General features: G+C 32.2%; 1 protein-coding gene across 2 annotated transcripts in view; it reads right to left on the reverse strand.

Annotated features, from left to right (window-relative positions):
- Window positions 1–20,527, reverse strand: part of LOC127699101 (pleckstrin homology domain-containing family H member 1-like) — a 77,106-nt gene that overhangs the window by 24,987 nt on the left and 31,592 nt on the right. Inside the window, exons 1-8 of one of the 2 annotated variants that reach the window (XM_052202837.1) lie at window positions 18,827–18,993; window positions 12,738–12,875; window positions 11,457–11,540; window positions 6,384–6,512; window positions 4,242–5,297; window positions 2,121–2,178; window positions 1,653–1,738; window positions 1,176–1,320 (exon numbers count right to left, since the gene is read on the reverse strand). In XM_052202837.1, the coding sequence (XP_052058797.1) occupies window positions 1,176–1,320; window positions 1,653–1,738; window positions 2,121–2,178; window positions 4,242–5,297; window positions 6,384–6,512; window positions 11,457–11,540; window positions 12,738–12,875; window positions 18,827–18,874 (1,744 nt within the window). In that variant the 5' untranslated portion in view covers window positions 18,875–18,993. Of the gene's footprint in view, window positions 1–1,175; window positions 1,321–1,652; window positions 1,739–2,120; window positions 2,179–4,241; window positions 5,298–6,383; window positions 6,513–11,456; window positions 11,541–12,737; window positions 12,876–18,826; window positions 18,994–20,527 lie in introns of those variants that run through there. The other variant, XM_052202836.1, reaches the window with a different exon arrangement.

A 20,527-nucleotide genomic window follows, 5' to 3' on the forward strand; every position in this document is an offset into this window, starting at 1 on the left:
GATGTATGTTTCATTATAATACGTTATTCCGATTGGCTAACTACAATCTCGCGTTATTCCTTAATCAAATTCATTACACAATGAAATGTATCATTCATGATGACACGAGGTCCCACAATAAAGTGCACAGGTAAAATAAATAAAAATCATGTTTTCATGATCCTAGCTAAAAAATGTAATCATAAGTATTGAATGCTTCTTTTTGTAACTTCATAGGGTTGTAAAAGCGTTGACCGTGCGCACATTTTTAGAATGAAGCACTTCCGCGCTTCATACAAAATGTACTTCAGTCAACCCTTTTACACCCCAATGAAGTTACAAAAAGAAGCATTCAATTCTTAAATGATGTCTGTTTGAAGGGTTGACGTCAACTTTCTAGTTTTGAACCTCGGTTTTAAGGCATACATGAAAGCAGCAACACTCTATCAAGAAATATTGTATCAACAGGAACAAATCTACTCCTTATATAGATACAGTTGGAATGTTACTAAAGAAATGGAAAGTTCACTAAAGGGAAATCAATAATATCTCTTTTGTCATAAAGTTTAGTTCTCAACCTACCCTTATTGACAATTTCTCGATGTAAGTCAAAATAAGTAGACATAACTATACATGTGGTATTCTTTATCTTAAAGTTCAATGAGAGTAGTAATGCCCTTTACCGTCAGGCGTCAAACGGTCATTTTCGGCTACCGTAAGCGTCAAATTGGTTAAAATTTTACCGTGATTCGTCAAAATATCCTTATCGTGATTCGTCAGGGGTCTCAAATCATTAACGTTACCGTTATTTTTGGAAAAAAATTAACGTGATTCGTCAAAATCAGTCAAATTTTTTATCGTCTAAAAGAAAGTGTACATTTTATCATCATGCACCAAAAATTACCGTTAACGTCATTTGGCAAGAATTTTTACCGTTATTTGTCATGAAGGTACCCCCATTACGACCCTCTTCAATGGTATGAATTGAGTCAACATAGCTACCAAACTTATTCAGTGGGAGGACATCAATAAAAGTTAAATTGCACAATCATTTCAATGAATCATCAATTTCCAGTTAAAATGCTTTGTACCTAAATTCTGCTTTAATCATCTAACGATCTTCATCCTTAATATTCATTAAATATTTGCCATGGGCTATGAAGCAATAAATAATAACAGATCATACATCAACATACCCCTTTTGATGGCCCCTGAGCTGCTCTGTTGGACTTTATTTGTTTTAGAAGGTTCTGCCTGAGTTACAATAAGTGAACAGTCTTCCTCAGAAGAATCTGTAGAGGAATCTTCAGTGAAAGGTGTACTCCTGATCTGTGCTGCTTTCTACAATAATAACAACAAAAACAAACATCTAAATATACACATATCTTCAGTAAGATTTAATATTTTCATTCAATAAAGTCATTTTGACTGATAATAAATAAAACAGTTTTGGGTGGAGTGGCATTTCAATAAACAAATACATACAGATGTGGGAAACAGGTAAACTCTATATAGTGACTGAAGGTTGGCGCCTACTAAAACGTTTAAACAAAATAGCATAATAGTGTTGAAAGTGGCGATAAAACACCAATCAATAAATCAATAAAAGCTGTATTTCAAGTATATTTGTTGATCTCTGATATATACATATATAGTACAAATGTAATACCTACCCCTTTTAGAGTTGCATAGACAGGAACATCAAACTCCTTATACAGTTTACCAATTACTGTTTGTGGTACTGCTGGCTTAGATGTGGCTGTATAGAAAATATTTAAAAGATAACTAGAATTAAGACCATAGACATAGTGTGATTTGCTTGCTAAAACTGATAAGATAAAATATACATAATATAATAATAAATCCCCAAAATGCACTAGGGTAGGTTATTTAACACCAAACACAAAATAATTTTCCGTATGAGATCTATTGAATTGAAAGTGAAACATTTTTGTTGGAAAAAAAAATCATTTTTCCTTTAAAATTTTTAAAGATGAACAAATTTATCCTTGATATATTTGTTACTGTTAATTTGTAAATGAAATAAATGACCCTACATTGAATGTATTTGTTCCTTTCTTTTGAATTTTTATCTGTAGCTACTAACAAGGGTAGCCAAATTTGCAGACATGTTAACTTACAGGTATGCTGTTGACTAGTGTCTTTTACTTTCTTAGGTATGGCATAAGTTCTGCTATCCTGAAGTACAAAAAAACAAGATATATATCTGCTGTTAACCATTTGTTTTGACAATAAACTATACACAAATTCAGCATATGGAAATTTCAAATGGTTTCATTATATAATTTATAACTTTAATAGACATGATAGATAAGAGCTGATATGTTGAAATGTCCCACCCTCCTACTTAACTGATTATACTTAATTATATTTTGAAAGTCTATGAGATCAAAATCTTACTTCATATACCATTAAAACTTAATGTTGCTCAATGAACCCTGAAAATGATGTCAAGGTCAAGTAATTTCTTCAAAATGGATACATGGCAACCATTTTTTTAAAACCAAATTTATATTATTCCCCATAAACTTTAACCAATAAGAAAATTGACCTAATCAAATAAATTTAATGTTGACAATTGAACCATTAAACTGAGGTCAAGGTCAATTCACCTATATTTTTTGTTTAACATATTTTCTCAAGGTCAAGAACAAATATAAAGAAGCATCAAAAATTTGTTTAGTTTCCTTCTCATTGAATGTAAAACAATTCAACTTAGTTGATTGGTAGACCAACAATTAAAAAAAACAGCGGTATAAATGATAAGGTGATGTTTCATGTGATTCATGCACATTTCTTCGTCTAGGTTAAACCTTATACATTCTTACATGTTTTACACAATTTCAAAGCAAAACCAAACTTTTTCTTATCCAAAATTTAGTTCAAAATTTAAATTTTGCATTTGAATCCTAATATCTGACAGTGATTCATTGTAAAAGTTTGTAATCATTATGTCTTTGGCACTACATAAAAGTCTTTAAGAAGGGTGGAGACAAATGAATAGTGCAGAAATTACAATAGCCTTCTTGTAAAGAGAATCTAATCTAAGAAATTAAAGCGGAATCAGAAGATTTATATCATAGCTTACTGAAAAATTAATAACACCTTTCAATTCTAAAAGACTCTATACATTATAATGCAATTAGCATACTCCATCAAGTTAGACTTCAAAGGATCATATTTGTCAAAATTATATTTATCTGTTAACCTCTGATATTCATACATGTGTTTATAATTGGTGATCATCATGGAACACCTTTATTCTATTGTGAGAAAAACACTTTATAGGATTACACAATGTTTGTTGAAACATGTGTCTATCACTTGTATCATGACTTGCACTTGCAATATGCAAGAAAATATGTTCAATATTTCAAAAAAAATCTGAGGTTATATTTGAGTTGGTAAGAGAGGGCTGTCCATGGTGGCAGGCCTTTAGCTAGAATGTCTCTGAGGGGGTTTATTTGACTATTCTCAGTCAAAAATTCAATCTAGATTCCAATTTAACAGTCTTCAATAGAATTTTGTTTTCAGGGGGGGGTGTAGTCTGACCCCTCTACCCCCTGGCTATGGGTGTGGGTAGGGGTAAAAACATCAATATCCCCCTAAGTTGTAGTGTCCTTTAAGTAGGTAATAATCTTATGACACAGATATATATATGTCTTGCTTGTCAGCAGAAAAATCAAATAAAGACAACCTGATGGACAGCAACATTGCCAATTAATTCAAAGTTGATGGACCATGACATAGAGTGCAGCACGTGCACGTCAAACTGAGACCTACTGATAGTAATGCATACTAACTTTATAGAAAATATCATTGTCTATCATAGTCATAAGTAGTTCTTATCAAAGTAACTTAAGCAGAAAACTTAACATTAAAAATTGGTAATTAATTGTAAGTTACTGGAACAGGGCGAGACAAAAATCAATTATGTTCCGGTCAAACAGCTTGCCTTTGTGTCTTTGCCTGAGCTTGACCTGATGAAGTTTAGTATCAATATCTGAAGTTTTATTCCATCTTTCAGACTACTTGCAAGAAAATTATTTAATACTTAATCAAATAAATTTTATTCATAATTTTATTTCAGTCAAATGATGACCTTTTTACTTTCAGTTGTTTTTTGTGCTCTAAAAACCAAAGAAAACTGTGCCTCACATTTATTTGCTGTGTAGAGCAAATTAGAAATGATAAAAATTTTAAATATTAATTGCACCAAAAAAGAAATTTTAAATACATACCCAAAATGAAGAGGTTTTTCCAGTGACTATATGCGGCTCCAAGACAGGAGGTGGTTTGTCATGTGATACTATCCCCTCTGGAACCCCTCCAGCACTATACATCAATTGCAATGGCGTGGATTTATCATGTCGCTTTTTCACACGAGGTAGTGTTGCAATGGCTGACACATTATTTGAACTATGATTATATACACTACTTGGAGATTCTGATGGTGTGCTTGGAAAGAATGGTGAAATTGGTGTCCTTGGTGACATAGGGGTCAAGGTCACAGCTGGAGAACTCTCAGTTTTTATAATTATATCTTCAATGATAATATCCTCCTCATCAACAAAGTCATTATCCTCTCCATTATTTAACAAAAAACTATTATTATTTTTCCCGTCATTTTTATCATCATCATCATTACTAGAACTAACAAGAGAATCAAGAAGTCTATTTTCACCGCTGAACACTTTTCGTCCAATCACCACTTGAGGAGGTAGACATTTTTTCAGTTCGTATGTACTTTCATGATTCTGATCCACTTCATGATAAAGTGGAATTGTTTCTATATCAGGCATACTATCATCGCTGTTGCTGTCCAATGCTGCATCTTTGTCACTTTTCATACTGGCCGAGCTTTTCGTATCTGACGGAGGGCTGATACTGTTTTCTCTTTTATCTTCCAACTCGTGTTCAATGGCTTGTAATACTGATGGGGAAGGACGTTTAGGAATAGCTGGTGGAATTGAATCTTCTGACATGTCCTGAGAACTTGAACTGACATCTGACCTTGACCTTGACTCAGCATAATCTGAAGAAGGTCTGGTCCGTGACAAAGGTCGTAGTTGGATAACTTCAGACCTAGGTTCAGACCAACCCCCTTCTGATACAGGTCTACCTTTAGTATCTGTTAGGTCAATAGGGCTAAATGTTTCAGACTGAGGTCGAGAACTGGACCTTGATACGGCATTTTCTACTAGATGAGAGATGTCTGTGAACACAGAATTAGGTCTAGAATCAGCACAAAATGACGACTCTTCCTCTATATAAGATGAGGCTCTAGATACAGAACTCTAAAAAAGATAAACTAGGTTATATATATCATATAAAAATAAAAAGTGGTATGATTTATACCAATAAGACAACTATTTACTAGAGACCAAAGGATGAGGATGTACACAACTAAAGGTCTTCAACAATGAGCATAACACATACATGTACTGTATAGTAAGGTTATAAAAGGTGCCAGCATGACAAAATGTGAAACAAGAAAAACAACATTTTATATGTTTTTTTTATTATTATCTTTGGATTGCAATTGAATTTACTAAAAAAAATGATGTGGTACATTACATAAATCAGACATATTTATAGTACAGTTGCAAAAAAATTCAATAATTAAATAAAAATAAAATGTAAGTGCATTCAGCTTAAGAGTGAAATAAATGTTACCTGCTTTCAACCTCACTATTACAAAAAGAACAGTTTAATTAAAATATTACTGATCTCAACATCAAGAATAAATTACTTGAGAGAAGATGTTTTATGGAAAAACAAATGCACCATTCAAGTGCCTAACAGTAAACTACTCCAAATGATATTAAAATTTCTACATAATTGTATGGTGTAGATTTTATGCATTTTTCATCTGTTATTACATATTATTATAATGAGAGTAATTTCTTAATAATTTACATCACTCAAATGAATAAAAGATGTGTAAAAATTTCTTTCAAATCCATTGGTCAGAAGTCTAGGACTAGAATTTTTTTTAAATCTGACTGCTTTTTATTCGACCATGTACATAAAAATAGAACATTGCAGATGTCATTACTATTGCTGATCAGTAAAATTGTGTCTCATTCTTTTCTACCATTTTGAAACAAAAATTATCAAAGAAAACACAGTATTAACTGCACCTTAACTTACTATTAATAGAAATTTACTTGAGAATTATACTTATTATGCTCAAAAATAATACTGAAATTTTAACCTGACCACTAGAGCATGTAAAAGAGGTCAAAACTACAAGTTTGGCTGACATGCTCATTTTTCAATCTTATTTATAACCAAAAATCTCCAGCAAATTTACAGTTGAATTTCTTTAGTTATATACTTAAGATATATTAATTATCTTCAAATCTTGGAAGAAAAATTACCTGTTGACTTAATCGGTAAATCTCTTTAGCAGCAAAGGCTGGCAAAGCTTGGAGACGTTCACGTAAAATTTCAACCTGATCTTGAAGAGATTCATTTTCTTGTTGTAATTCTTGATTCTTTGTTTCTATCTGAAAATACAAATTGTCAATTGGATTTAAATTCTAATGAGATTTGTTTGCAAGATCAATTCTAATTGGATAATGCTTAAAATTACATGACATCATTACCAAGAATGAACCTTATTGATGTCATTCATGGCTATTATGAAAATTGATAATATTTGCACAGCTCAAAGTAAATGGAAATAAAAATATTGTAATTAAATATTTTCTAATATTAATACACGATTTGAAATCTGCAAAACACTTTTTTAGGTCTGCTAACATGTGACCTTTGAACTCTATTTTAAACAACATTATTCTATTTTTGATTTAGCTGATACTGAACACATCCAAGCAAATCTTTCAATCCCAAATAAGAAGACAAGAATAACTATGTGATGATTTTATCCTTAAAAAGATTTCTGCTTTTTCTATAAGCCAATCTTAACCAATGATTTTTTGCAATTAACCTTTGTTTAAATTAGAAGACGTCTTGATGAGAAAACAGGGCTATCCAGCAGCAACAAAAGCTACCATAAACAGACTGGTGGTATTGAAACAAAAATGGCCTGGACAAAACAACACAGAAGTCAGAAGAACCGAATATAAGCCTGGTATCTTTGATGAGAACTCAGGCAAATGAATCATATAAATTAGTTTGGCAATAGTGATTTAGTTTGGCAAAAGTGATTTAGTTTGGCAAAAGTGTTTTAATTTAGCAATAGTGATTTCAAAACCTCACACATGTTTAAATATGTAAATGAAGATATCAAATTCAATAGACAAATTACAAGAAAATTTGTTAACAGTTGTATGAGTTAGGGTATAACAAAGATATGGTTAAAATCCAGGTAAGGTTCTTAATACACATAACAACATTAGAGGTACCAATTTTACTGCACAAGATGTGCATTTTGACAATATTTGAAGATCCAAAAATTTTGAATTCAAGTTTAATTTGTGTCATCATTTCATCTTTTGCATTTAAAAATTCCCAAAACTTCTACTTCCTGTCACAATTAACATTTGTGAATTGCTTCTATCAATATTATGGTAAATCCAGTTATAAGAATGTCAAAGATGTTATAAATACGTGTTTGACATTTAAAGTACTGCATTTCCATTTGAGCTTTAAATCCACTTTATGTTTTATGAAAGAACAAAAGGAAACAAATCAGATAACTATATTTAATTTGATGACATCTCTGTCAATATTGCATAATATCAGCATGAATTATTTAGTCTTTCAAATGCATTCTGCCGAGAAAGGGTAGTGTGTACTTCAACAAATGTCATTTATTTTACATAACATTTTGACTTTGAAAATGTAGAGGTGTAAAGCCTTACATCAAACACTGCAGCTACATAAGAGGCAAGCAAAAGATTATATACTTCAATAAATGTCATTTATTTTACATAACAATTTGATTTTGAGACCATAGAGGTTTAATGACTTACATTAAACACTGCAGCTACATAAGAGGCAAGCAAAAGATTATGTACTTCAACAAATGTCATTTATTTTACATAACAATTTGACTTTGAAAACATAGAGGTATAATGCCTTACATCAAACACTGTAGCTACATAAGAGGCAAACAAAAGATTATATACTTCAACCGCAGAATTATAAAGTAGATATACATAGATGCATCAGACATTGCAGCTAAGAGGCAAGCAATAGATAATATATAACATTAACCACAGAATTACATAGTAAATACACATATACAGTACCAATTTACATACACCGTTATAATATAAAGCAAAATAAATTTCTTGTCTGAAAAATCTGCTTTTGAAGTGAGCAAATCTGTTGGTTGCCAATTTATAGTAATACTCAGGGAAGAACATACAGGGAACAAGAACATTCAGGGAACCAGAACATACAGGGAATCAGAACATTCAGGGAATCAGAACAAACAGGGAACAAGAATTTGTTGGAACAAGAACATACAGGGAACAAGAACTTTCAGGAACAAGAACTTTCAGGAACAAGAACATACAGGGAACAAAGTAGAGGGAACAAGAACATACGAGGAACTATATACAGGGAACAAGAACATACGAGGAACTATATACAGGGAACAAGAACATACGAGGAACTATATACAGGGAACAAGAACATACAGGGAACAAGAACATACGAGGAACTATATACAGGGAACAAGATCATACAGGGAACAAGAACATACCAGGAACTATATACAGGGAACAAGATCATACAGGGAACAAGAACATACCAGGAACTATATACAGGGAACAAGATCATACAGGGAACAAGAACATACGCGAGGAACTATATACAGGGAACAAGAGCATACAGGGAACAAGAACATACCAGGAACTATATACAGGGAACAAGAGCATACAGAGAACAAGAACATACCAGGAACTATATACAGGGAACAAGAATATACGAGGAACTATATACAGGGAACAAGAGCATACAGGGAACAAGATCATACATGGAACAAGAAATATACCAGGAACTATATACAGGGAACAAGAGCATACAGGGAACAAGAACATACGAGGAACTATATACAGGGAACAAGAGCATACAGGGAACAAGATCATACAGGGAACAAGAATATACGAGGAACTATATACAGGGAACAAGAACATACCAGGAACTATATACAGGGAACAAGAACATACCAGGAACTATATACAGGGAACAAGAGCATACAGGGAACAAGAACATACCAGGAACTATATACAGGGAACAAGAGCATACAGGGAACAAGAACATACCAGGAACTATATACAGGGAACAAGAGCATACAGGGAACAAGAACATACCAGGAACTATATACAGGGAACAAGAGCATACAGGGAACAAGAACATACCAGGAACTATATACAGGGAACAAGAGCATACAGGGAACAAGAACATACAGGGAACAAGAGCATACAGGGAACAAGAACATACAGGGAACAAGAACATACAGGGAACAAGAACATACAGGGAACAAGAACATTCAGGGAACAACATACTGTCTTCAGGTGTGTATAGTATGCGGGATTTTACCCTGGGAATGAATTTCTGAAAAGGGGGTTGCATATTATGTATGGCTTCACTGTTCTTTAGACTTTTTCAGGCCGAATTCTGACCAAAAATCAGGTGGTATGGAGGAAAATATATTTGTAGCATAAACGTGATTGTTGTTATGTTTTACATGTATATTTGTACCGTTCCCTTTGGTATCTTTCGCCTCTCTTTTGTACCTTCTTGTATCTGATTTGTAATGTTATATGCTAATAAAAATCATTTAAATGCTTTAGTCGTTTTTTTTTGCATTTTCTTGTGTTCTCCGTTTCCGCCCTGAAGTTGCATTTGATCATGTCTAAATTAGAGATGTAGGATTCTGTCAATGGCCAAATTAGTTTAGATGTTCCTGAGTTTATTACTTACTTTGTATATGTGTTCTAACAAGGAATGCAGAAGGTAAATGTATGAAAATTGAATGAAACATGCTCGTTTGATGATAGCAATCGCCATAGTTTTTTACTATCGAAGTATCAGGTGATCACATGTCATGTGACTTTTAACGGTTACAAAGTTGAATAAAGTGATGATTTTAAACACGATAATACTTTGAAACTTTTTTTAAAAACCTTCATACAAATCAATATTGCAGACATGTCAATGCCATCTTGTAAACTGTACGAATTTGATTAAGGAACAAAATTAATCTGTCAATTGATTTGTTTTGACAACGATAAGACTTCCTGATTGATATTCAATAAGCGTTTGATAATCCGGATTAAACGATGCAATGAGTACGAACTAACAATAAATAAAATTAGCAGAGATTAATATTTATTTCAGATCTAATTTATCAACATAATTATTACAATTTGTTTACTTATTGTGTAATTAAGAATATTCGTAATGATTCTGTATTCGGTACAAGATTCACAGACTACGATTTGCATTTAAACAACTTCCTGTTGTTCTCAATCAAACACATCCGTGGAAACAATAAAGAATCAAACATCGTTAGCTAAATTATTTATTCTGCAACAATATTTTCATTATCCTGTAATCAACCAGGACTGGAGTTCAATTGTCTCAGAAAAAGAAATCACTTTTTAATGGACGCATTTCACTGAGTTTTAAGTTGGGATTTTTCCAGAAAGTCGTTGCGTGTTAGGCATAAGAAGAAACTTTTTTCTCAAGTTTGACGGGCGAAAAAGGGGGTTGCATACTATGCATGAGTGCGTTTTATACACACCAAAAGACGGTACAAAAAACAAAATACAGGGAACAAGAACATACAAGGAATAAGAATATTCAGGAAACCAGAACATACAGGGAACAAGATCTTTCATGGAACCAGAAAATACAGGGAACAAAAACATACAGGGAAACAATTTATTTTGAAACTTGACTAGGAATCGTTCCATAAACTTTGAATTCATCATATAACTTTTGATGTGCAAGAGTTACTAGTGGAGCAGAAACTACTGATCCTCCTGATTTTTTATTGCCCACTTGAAATAAAACCACGTTTAATCCACCATTTTCTACATAAGGAAATGCCAAGTGGGGAATATGAAGTTGTATTCCATTCGGTTGATGTCCATGAGCTTTTGATTTTGCCATTTAGGGACTTTCCGTTTTAAATTTTCCCTGGAGTTCGGTATTTTTGTTATCTTCTTTTGCAAAATAATATGAACAAAGTTACACAGTTACATAATGTCCAAGTTTGAATTTTGTGCTCACATAGTCATCTTTAGCTTTTTCACCTTTTTCACTGCTGAACCATTTCTATATTAAACTTGTTTTTCAATTTACACCAGTTATGATTCAGTCCAGAGTGTAAAGATTTGGTTGATTTTTCTATCATGTTAAGTGTTTTTATCTGTGAAAATCTAGTGCTTACAATTTCATTCATTTAGCTGATTCTTTTAGCTGTTGATATAAAGAGCTAACCCACTCATTTATTTTGACAGTATTTTTACCTGTTGTAACTTAGAGGTGACCCACTCCTTTATTTTACCAGCTTTTTCTTCCACCATCTTAGCATCATGTTGTCTTTGTTGTTTCTAAAATAAAACCAAGAGTGAAATGCTGAAATGTCTCACCTGCTTTACTTATCATGATTGAATTTATGTTGAAATTGTGTAATATGAAGGTTTTACTATAAGTACAAATAAAATTAACATTATCAATGATCAATGTAAATGAAGTCAAGGTTAGATGAAACCTGCAGACGACCTTATGTACACCTTACGATCATACCATACACCAAATATAGTTAACCTATCGCTTATGGTATCAGAGAAACAGACCTAATTATGAAAGTCTAACATTGACCATGGAACCATGAAAATGAAGTCAAGGTCAGATGAACCAGGCCAGACACCATTCAAACACTCCATACAACAAATATAGTTGACCTATTGCTTACATTATCTAAAAAAACATAACCATGAAAACTTTACTGATGAACCATGAAAAATGAGGTCAAGGTCAGATAAACCCTGCAAGACAGATATGTACTCCTTACAATCATTCCATGCACCAAATATAGTTGACTTATTGCTTATAATATTTGATAAACAGACAAAACCATGAACATTTACCATATGATGACATACGGACATATACACGTTACAATCATTCCACACACCAAATATAGTTGACCTATTCTTATAATATCTAATAAATAGACCAAATCAGAAAAAAATAAGTTAGACTAATAAACCCTTAAAATGAGTTCAAGGTCAGATGAAAACTGCCAGTCAGACATATACACATTACAATCATTCCATACACTAAATATAGTTGACCTATTGCTTATAGTATCTGTGAAACAGACTTGACCCTTGTAAACTTAACCTTGATCACTGATTTGCGTTCTATTCCTTAAAGTTTGGTAGGCACTAGAGAGGTTCAGAGTAAAACAATATTTGCCTGCAGAAGAGAGGTAAAAAGATGGCGGAAATGAATATTGCTTCATTCCCGCAGTCCCTAGAGCTGTAGGAATTGTAAGAGTTATCATCAATGGTGCTTAAATATTTGGTATTAAATCATAAAGGAGTTAATGCACTTATATTGAGGAATATTAGTGCAATAATCCTTACTTTATTTAAGGGCCAGGACAAGGACAAAGTGCTGCACTCCTCGGTTTTCAGCTTTTTTTATTGTAACCCTCTAGAACCATAAAAATTTCTTGATCCACAACTTACAAAAAATTATGAATACTGAATAAGGTATAAAAAGGTGCTTAAATATAATACCTGTTCTTCCAGATATTGTTGTAAAGATCTAATTTTCTCCTCTTTTTCTACACACTGTTTTTCCAAGATATGTATTCTATCCTCCAACTCATCTGGCTGCATGTTAATGGCTGCTAACTGTTGTTCCATGATCTGTATCTGCAGAGTACAAAACAATATTTAATTAACTTTACGATTAATTTGCTATTTCCTTAAGTTTAACTATTATATGAAATATTTCCCCTTTGACCTCATGTGGTTACTTAGTAGTAATTCTAACTTGTACTGTAATATAGAAATCCGCTAAAAATTTCAAACTGGTTTAGAAAACTAAATGATATTTAAACAATAAAACATGCACCCATCAAAAACAATGGTGACTCAGGCTTCAAAATTGGTAAGAAGTTTCTCAGCTACCTTGTGGCATTCATTATTTTGCTCATGGAAAATAAAAATCAATGAACATTAAAGAAACATTTGGTGATGTTATCAACAAGAAAAGGAGGACACATGATCTCATCGTAGAGCCTAAGTCAATATGCATTTATGCTTCATGAAGGAATGGAAAAACAAAACATAAAACAAAGATGTTAAAATCTTGTACAGAGGTTCTCAGGAACTACACCCAGTATATCTGTCATAGAGAATAAGTGATGTCATGCCTAGTATCATTGTGGCTACTAAAATCTATCTAAATATATAATCTAACTTACAAATCTGCAATACTTATCTATAATCCTGAGTTTTTATTTTGTGAAGACAGTCCTTACTTCTACACAAATGATGATAACAACATCATCTTTTAAGATGAAGTTAACCATCTGGTTCATTAATTTTACACCAGCTTTGACAGGTAAATTACATAACAATAATAAGACATCAGGTTTACATTAATCTGAAAATACTTAAGTCACTGTTCTCTTACATCATCCCCCTGCCTATTAATCAATGATTGGGATATGTCCTCACATTTGAATTATTTTACTCTTAGATCACCTCTCTGATTTTAATCAATGGTTGGGATATGTCCTCACATTTGAATTATTTTACTCTTAGATCACCTCTCTGATTTTAATCAATGGTTGGGATATGTCCTCACATTTGAATTATTTTACTCTTAGATCACCTCTCTGATTTGAATCAATGGTTGGGATATGTCCTCACATTTGAATTATTTTACTGTTACATCACCCCCTGATTTGAATCAATGATAGGAATATAATATGTACTCACATTTCAAGTATTTTACTCTTACATCGCCCCTCTGACTATGACACATTTTCATTTAGACATTTTTTGTAATATTTCTCCCAACTTTAAAATTCTTGTCATAAAAATTGATTCAAGAATTTTGAGGTTAATTAATTGGAAGGTTTATACATAGCAACTATATCCTAAATAACCCAGTATCACTCAGATTAAGAATCTGAGAAATAATACATTATTATGTATCCAAATTAGTTTAACAATGATTTTGTGTGAAAATCAAATTTAAAATTAATGAACCATCTAAGAAAGAGTATATATATATATACATATTTGAAAAGAAAATGAAAAATTGTATGCATTTGAAGCATTTCCCAGACAAATATCAATAATCCTTAATATTGTGACATCATCAAATTGTGTGCTTATGACATAAAACTACAAAATTCATGAGCTAAGAAAGAAAAAGTCTGCTGAATGATTGCAAACTAATAATGACATTGCAAACAAGAGGCTCTAAAGACCTGTGTCGCTCACCTTGGTCTATGTGCATATTCAAAAAAGGACACTCACCTTGGTCTATGTGCATATTCAAAAAAGGACACTCACCTTGGTCTATGTGCATATTCAAAAAAGGACACTCTACAACATTGTAGATGAGAATAGACTTCATGACAAAAATCTCTGTTTTGTTGATCTTGTATTACTGATCATTTAGTCTGTTTAGTTTCTCTCCATCTTCTTTAGTTTTTGATCAAAACACAAAAGAGGGTAAAAAAAATCCACATATAAGGGCAATCACTCCTATATAAATTGACAGTATACAAACTATATCGGCAAAATTTGACTTGTTAGTAATCTTGCCTTGCTGATCATTTTAGTGATTTAAAGTGTCTATTTATCTATATATCTTTTATAATTTTGATCATTTAATGCAAAACGCAAAAAAATGGTAAAAATCATAATTAAAGGGCAATTAACTCCAATAGGGAGATGTCAGACGATTTCCTCCATATTGTCTTTATTGTAGATCTTGTCTTGTTGATTATATTTGCTTTTTTAAGTTTCTATCTATCTATTATAATTTTTAAGGTATAAGGCAATAAAATGCTCGGCTGGGCGCAGCTTGATACAACCGCAGAGATCGAACCCTGAACAGTTGGGGCAAGTATGGACACAACATTCAAGCTTGATACAGCACTGAATTTGGATTATAATTTAATATTTGACACAGCATAGGTTTCTGACGCAGAATGAATGTGGTCTAAGAACTTAAAAATTTTTAATTTACCTATTCAAACCATATCATTATTATTTGCTTTTATATATAAATCAGAAATAACCAATTCAAAATGGAAAATTTTAAAGAAAAAAAAGGAAAAAAAAATCCCCCCCCCCCAAATTTTTTGAACCCCCTTATGATTCATCACCCCCAAACTCAATCCCAGCCTTCCCTTTGTGGTATGGTACCTTGCAGTACAATTTCAGAGAGATCCATACACTGGAACACAAATTATTGTCTGGAAACTAGAAAAATGCTTGTTTTTTGGCCCCAAATTCCTAAAATTTTGAGGCAATTACCCCCAAAATCAATCCCAGCCTTCCCTTTGTGGTATGGTACCTTGCAGTACAATTTCAGAGAGATCCATACACTTGAACACAAGTTATTGTATGGAAACTAGAAAAATGCATGTTTTTTTCCCCTTTTAGGCCCCTAATTCCTAAAATTTTGAGGCAATTACCCCCAAAATCAATCCTAGCCTTCCCTTTGTGGTATGGTACCTCGCAGTACAATTTCAGAGAGATCCATACACTTGAACACAAGTTATTGTCTGGAAACTAGAAATAATGCTTATTTTTGGCCCCTTTTTGGCCCCTTATTCCTAAACGTTTTGGGCAATTACCCGCAAACTCAATTCCAGTTTTCCCTTTGTGATATGGAACCTTGTAGTACAATTTCATAAAGATCCATACACTTACACACAAGTTATTGTCATGAAACTAGAAAAATGCTTGTGTTTTGCCCCTTTTTTGGCCCCTAATTCCTAAAATTTGGAGGCATTTACCCCCAAAATCAATCCCAGCATTCCCTTTGTGATATGGAACCTTGTGGTACAATGTCAGAGAGATCCATACACTTAACACACAAGTTATGTCTGGAAGTTACAAAAATGCTTATTTTTGGCCCCTTTTTGGTCCCTAATTCCTTAACTGTTGGTACCATAACCCCCAAAATCAATTCTAACCTTCCTTTTGTGGTATTGAACCTTATGGTAAAATTTCAAAGAGATCCATTCACTTAAACTAAAGTTAGAGTGCGAAAACTAATGTGTCTTCGGACGACGACGACGCCAACATCATACCAATATACGACCTCAAAATTTTTTTGCAGTCGTATAAAAACACAAAAAATTGGTAAAAATCGTCATCAAAGGGCAATAACTCGACCATCCAAAAACTTATTTGTAGATCTTGTCTTGCTGATCATTTTTGCATTTTAAAGTTTCTCTCTATCTATTATAGTTTTCATGCATATAGGCAAAAATGAAAAAAAATGGTAAAATTTGTCATTTAAGGACAATAGCTCCTATAAGAAGTCGTCTGACAGTTTTGACGTTTATGAACAATTGATAGAGCTCAACATTCTAAACATTTCTGGCACTGTCAGATTTTCTCTTTCTATAACTGTTTTCAAAATAATAGACAAAACTTGATTTTTCCCCTATATTCTATTTTTAGCTATGTCGGCCATCTTGGTTGGCAAGCAGGGTCATCAGATATCCCAATGATGATTGTGGCCAAGTTTGCTTAAATTTGGTGTAGTAGTTTCAGAGGAGAAGATTTTTGTAAAAGTTAACAGATGACAACGACGGACAACAAGTGATGAGAAAAGCTCACTTAATTGGCACTTTGGCCTAAAAATAAATGTAAAGTTCAAGTTTTGCACCTGTTTGTTGTAAGTTTAAAAATTTTAGGATGTTTCACAAATGGCAAAGAATTGCATTTCTTAGTGAAATTCAGCCAATACCTGTTAAGCAAGCATCAATCAATCTATCATTCAGTGAAATTTGTTCGCATATCAATCCCAAAGTTCCATAACTCATTAGAAAGTTGTCATTTCCTATCTGTATTGAACATTGGAATTTTTCAAAGCATTGACATTTTTGACATTTTGTTTCCCTGGCCAAACTACAAAAATATTAAACCACAACATCATGGGTTGATCAATTCAAGACACAAATTTGGTTAGCATGGTGAATAATAAAAAAAGTTCATATTAGTAAAAAATAAGTTATAGCTGGTTTTATACATAATAACAGGTTATTAAACTTTACAATTACATTGTGTGAAAGTGACAGGTGTTTATTTTCTGGATCAGTATTACATAGTAATTCATACCTTATGTTTAAATAATGTAAATTTGAAACTTCGCAATAATACTACATTTATCATTTTAACGATTTATATAAAAGTGTGGTTTTCATAAAATTGACAAATATGGTGTCACAATGTTCATATTAAACAATATTTCTGTCTCCATTAAATATTAAATAACAGGATACATAATTAATATCCTTTTAAAACTATTGCAAGTTGTAACAGTCTGAAATTTTCATAGGAAAATCTTTCTAAAATTTTTCGATTTTCCTTGTTCATATTTTCAAAATAGTTTAAAATTTATTTCCTTATTTATAAGAAACTTCCTTCTCATATGTTATAGCAAGGAAAATGCAGATAAGATAACATAAAATACACCTTCCTTGTTCTTTAATATTCTTTTTAATTCCTTACATTTTAGTTTTTGGCAATTTTTAAGAAAGCCAACGAAACAAAATTAAACTTCAGTGGCCTCAGCAATTCTGGAAAATACTGCACTGTATGGAAAATTGCTAGCAGACATTTAACCCTAATAATTCATTCATAGTTTATTCCGCTTCTGTTTGATGGCTACATTAACATACATTACAGTTTGATAATAAGTAACTCAGGTTTGGTCCCTTTTCCTGCTTATAGATAGAGGATGGAGTACACAAAAAATAATAATGACATCCACTAAGCATTTATCTTTTTTTTTATAAACAATATCCATTTGAAATAAAGTACCCATATTTGTAATGCAATCAGTACTTAATATCCCATTTTACAATTTTTTGTTTTAATGCTTATACCGTGGATTCATTTATTTTCGTGGGTACCAATTTTTGTGGATTTGGGGGAAATCATATTTTGGTGGATTCTTGAATTAATGGTTTTGCTAAAGTCTGCATACAAGGCTATAGAAATTGTGAAAACATTACATTAACAGTTCACCTTTACCTATGAAAATTAGTACCGTACGACTAATAATAGATATAAGAAGATGTGGTATGAGTGCCAATGAGACAACTCTCCATCCAAGTCACAATTTATAAAAGTAAACCATTATAGGTCAAAGTACGGTCTTCAACACGGAGCCTTGGCTCACACCGAACAGCAAGCTATAAAGGGCCCCAAAAATTACTAGTGTAAAACCATTCAAACAGGAAAACCAACGGTCTAATCTATATAAAAAACGAGAAAGGAGAAACACTTATGAACCACATCAACAAACGACAACTACTGAACATCAGATTCCTGACTTATGTATTCTTACATAAAAATATCCCCTAAAAAAAATCTTTTGGTTTAAAAAAATGAAAAACACTTATTTAACCCAATCCTATTCTACACTCTGGTTCATAATTTTTACAAGCTTATCTGAACATAAAAACTTTTCTGAAAATAAAAAAAAATCTTTAATGACAACCAAAACTAAAAATATATACCATTAAATCATTACATTATAAAAACAATAAAATGTAAATTTTAACCACAGTCACCAGCTGACAACTATTCCTAGTAATAATTCAACCAAAAAATGTTACCTTATTAATTCTGTAAAAGAAGGCACTCCTATCTTGTGGGCTGAACATTTTTGTATAACTTCCTGACAAAACATCGCAAACGGACCCGCTTTGTAAAACGATAGCTGTAGATGTGTTATTTTAATAAATGAAAAATTACACATCGATAGTCTAGACCCCAATACAATAACAGTAGGATTACATAACAACTATCAACTGCAAGAAAAAAATATCGTAATTAATGGAAGAAGGGCTCATTAAATTAGGAAAAAATTAAACAAAGGCCTGTATGTTTACAGCTGAGAGATTCAAGGTCAAAGGTTGCATATTTGTATTTAATTGTAAATTTTTGCTGTGATCTTTGGGTGACATCCCACTTTGTAGTATACCTCCAGAGACTTATAATTAACAATGTGACATTGTTCTATAATTATAGGTCTTCAAGGACGGTTTTTATTCAGTAGGTGCACTTTAATGCACCTTGTTACTTATTCATTCTGCATTTACTGAATTTATTTATGTCAGTTGACAGACATAATAATTGAATTTAATAAATTACATATTTCTCTTCAAGCAATATATTTTTAAACTTAATTTTAAAATTTTTCTATTCATTTGCAACAAATGTATAACACTGATATAAATCTGTGATCTAAAATACAAAATATACTGCCTAATCAGGCCATAGTGCTTGGCAAATATATAAATAAAAAAAAAAGAATAATCTTTATTTAGCGGAAAATAAATTATGCTTTCCATAAAATTTTTTGACCATTTCAGGGAATTGTATTAAACTAATCATCATAGAGGACCTTTCATACATCATTCAAACCTTTGGTTAAAAGACAAGGTTCACGTTTGGCAACATATAGCCTTGAATTTCAAGTTTATCATAAAATATCAAAAAGGCCGTTCTTAACTGTATCTATATCAAAAGCCATCTTGCTAGGTAAAACAAATCTCTACATTACAGAACATTTAATAAGGGTCTAAAGTCAGAATAGTTTGGAGATATTGTTAAAAAACAATGATTCTATTCATTATTCGCACCTAAAAGCTTTTGGAAAACCTTGGTCACAACCTACGATCCACAATAATCTGTAACCAAAAGGTGCCAAGGTTTATATTAAACTGTATATACAAATTTTCTGGATCAGTGGCTAGCCTATTTTTCAGCCAATCAGAATAACATGAAAATGGTTTGTAGAAGACTCCTGCAAAGTTTGGTTAATCTTTTTTTAAACCTGAGCTCATCTAGGGCTTTCTTGACATTAAAATGTTCCAATTTGAAAGATACCTAAAAATAAAGGTTATCCCCAAAATACAATAGACAAAAAGATATGGATTAGAAGAATGTGGATGGAAAAATTGGTTTACAATATGAACCTGGTTGGCAAGAATGTTCCGTATTTCACTTTTTTCACATTAAGATTTGATAACAACAATTACAATTGTCCTATACAAAACACAAAGTCGATTGAAACCAAACTTTGCTACAGGTATAATATAATAAAATGCTCTGCAGGGTGCAGCTTGACACGACTGCAGAGGTCGAACCCTGAACAGTTGGGGCAAGTATGGACACAACATTCAAGCTTGATACAGCTTTGCATTTGGATTGTGATTAAATATTTGACACAGCATAGGTTTCTGACACAGAATGAATGTGGTCTAAGAACTTAAAAATTTTAAATTGGACATTCACCTATTATGGTCCAATAT

This window comes from Mytilus californianus, unplaced genomic scaffold (genome assembly GCF_021869535.1).
Source record: "Mytilus californianus isolate M0D057914Y unplaced genomic scaffold, xbMytCali1.0.p SCAF_4, whole genome shotgun sequence".
In the NCBI taxonomy this organism is placed as follows: domain Eukaryota; kingdom Metazoa; phylum Mollusca; class Bivalvia; order Mytilida; family Mytilidae; genus Mytilus; species Mytilus californianus.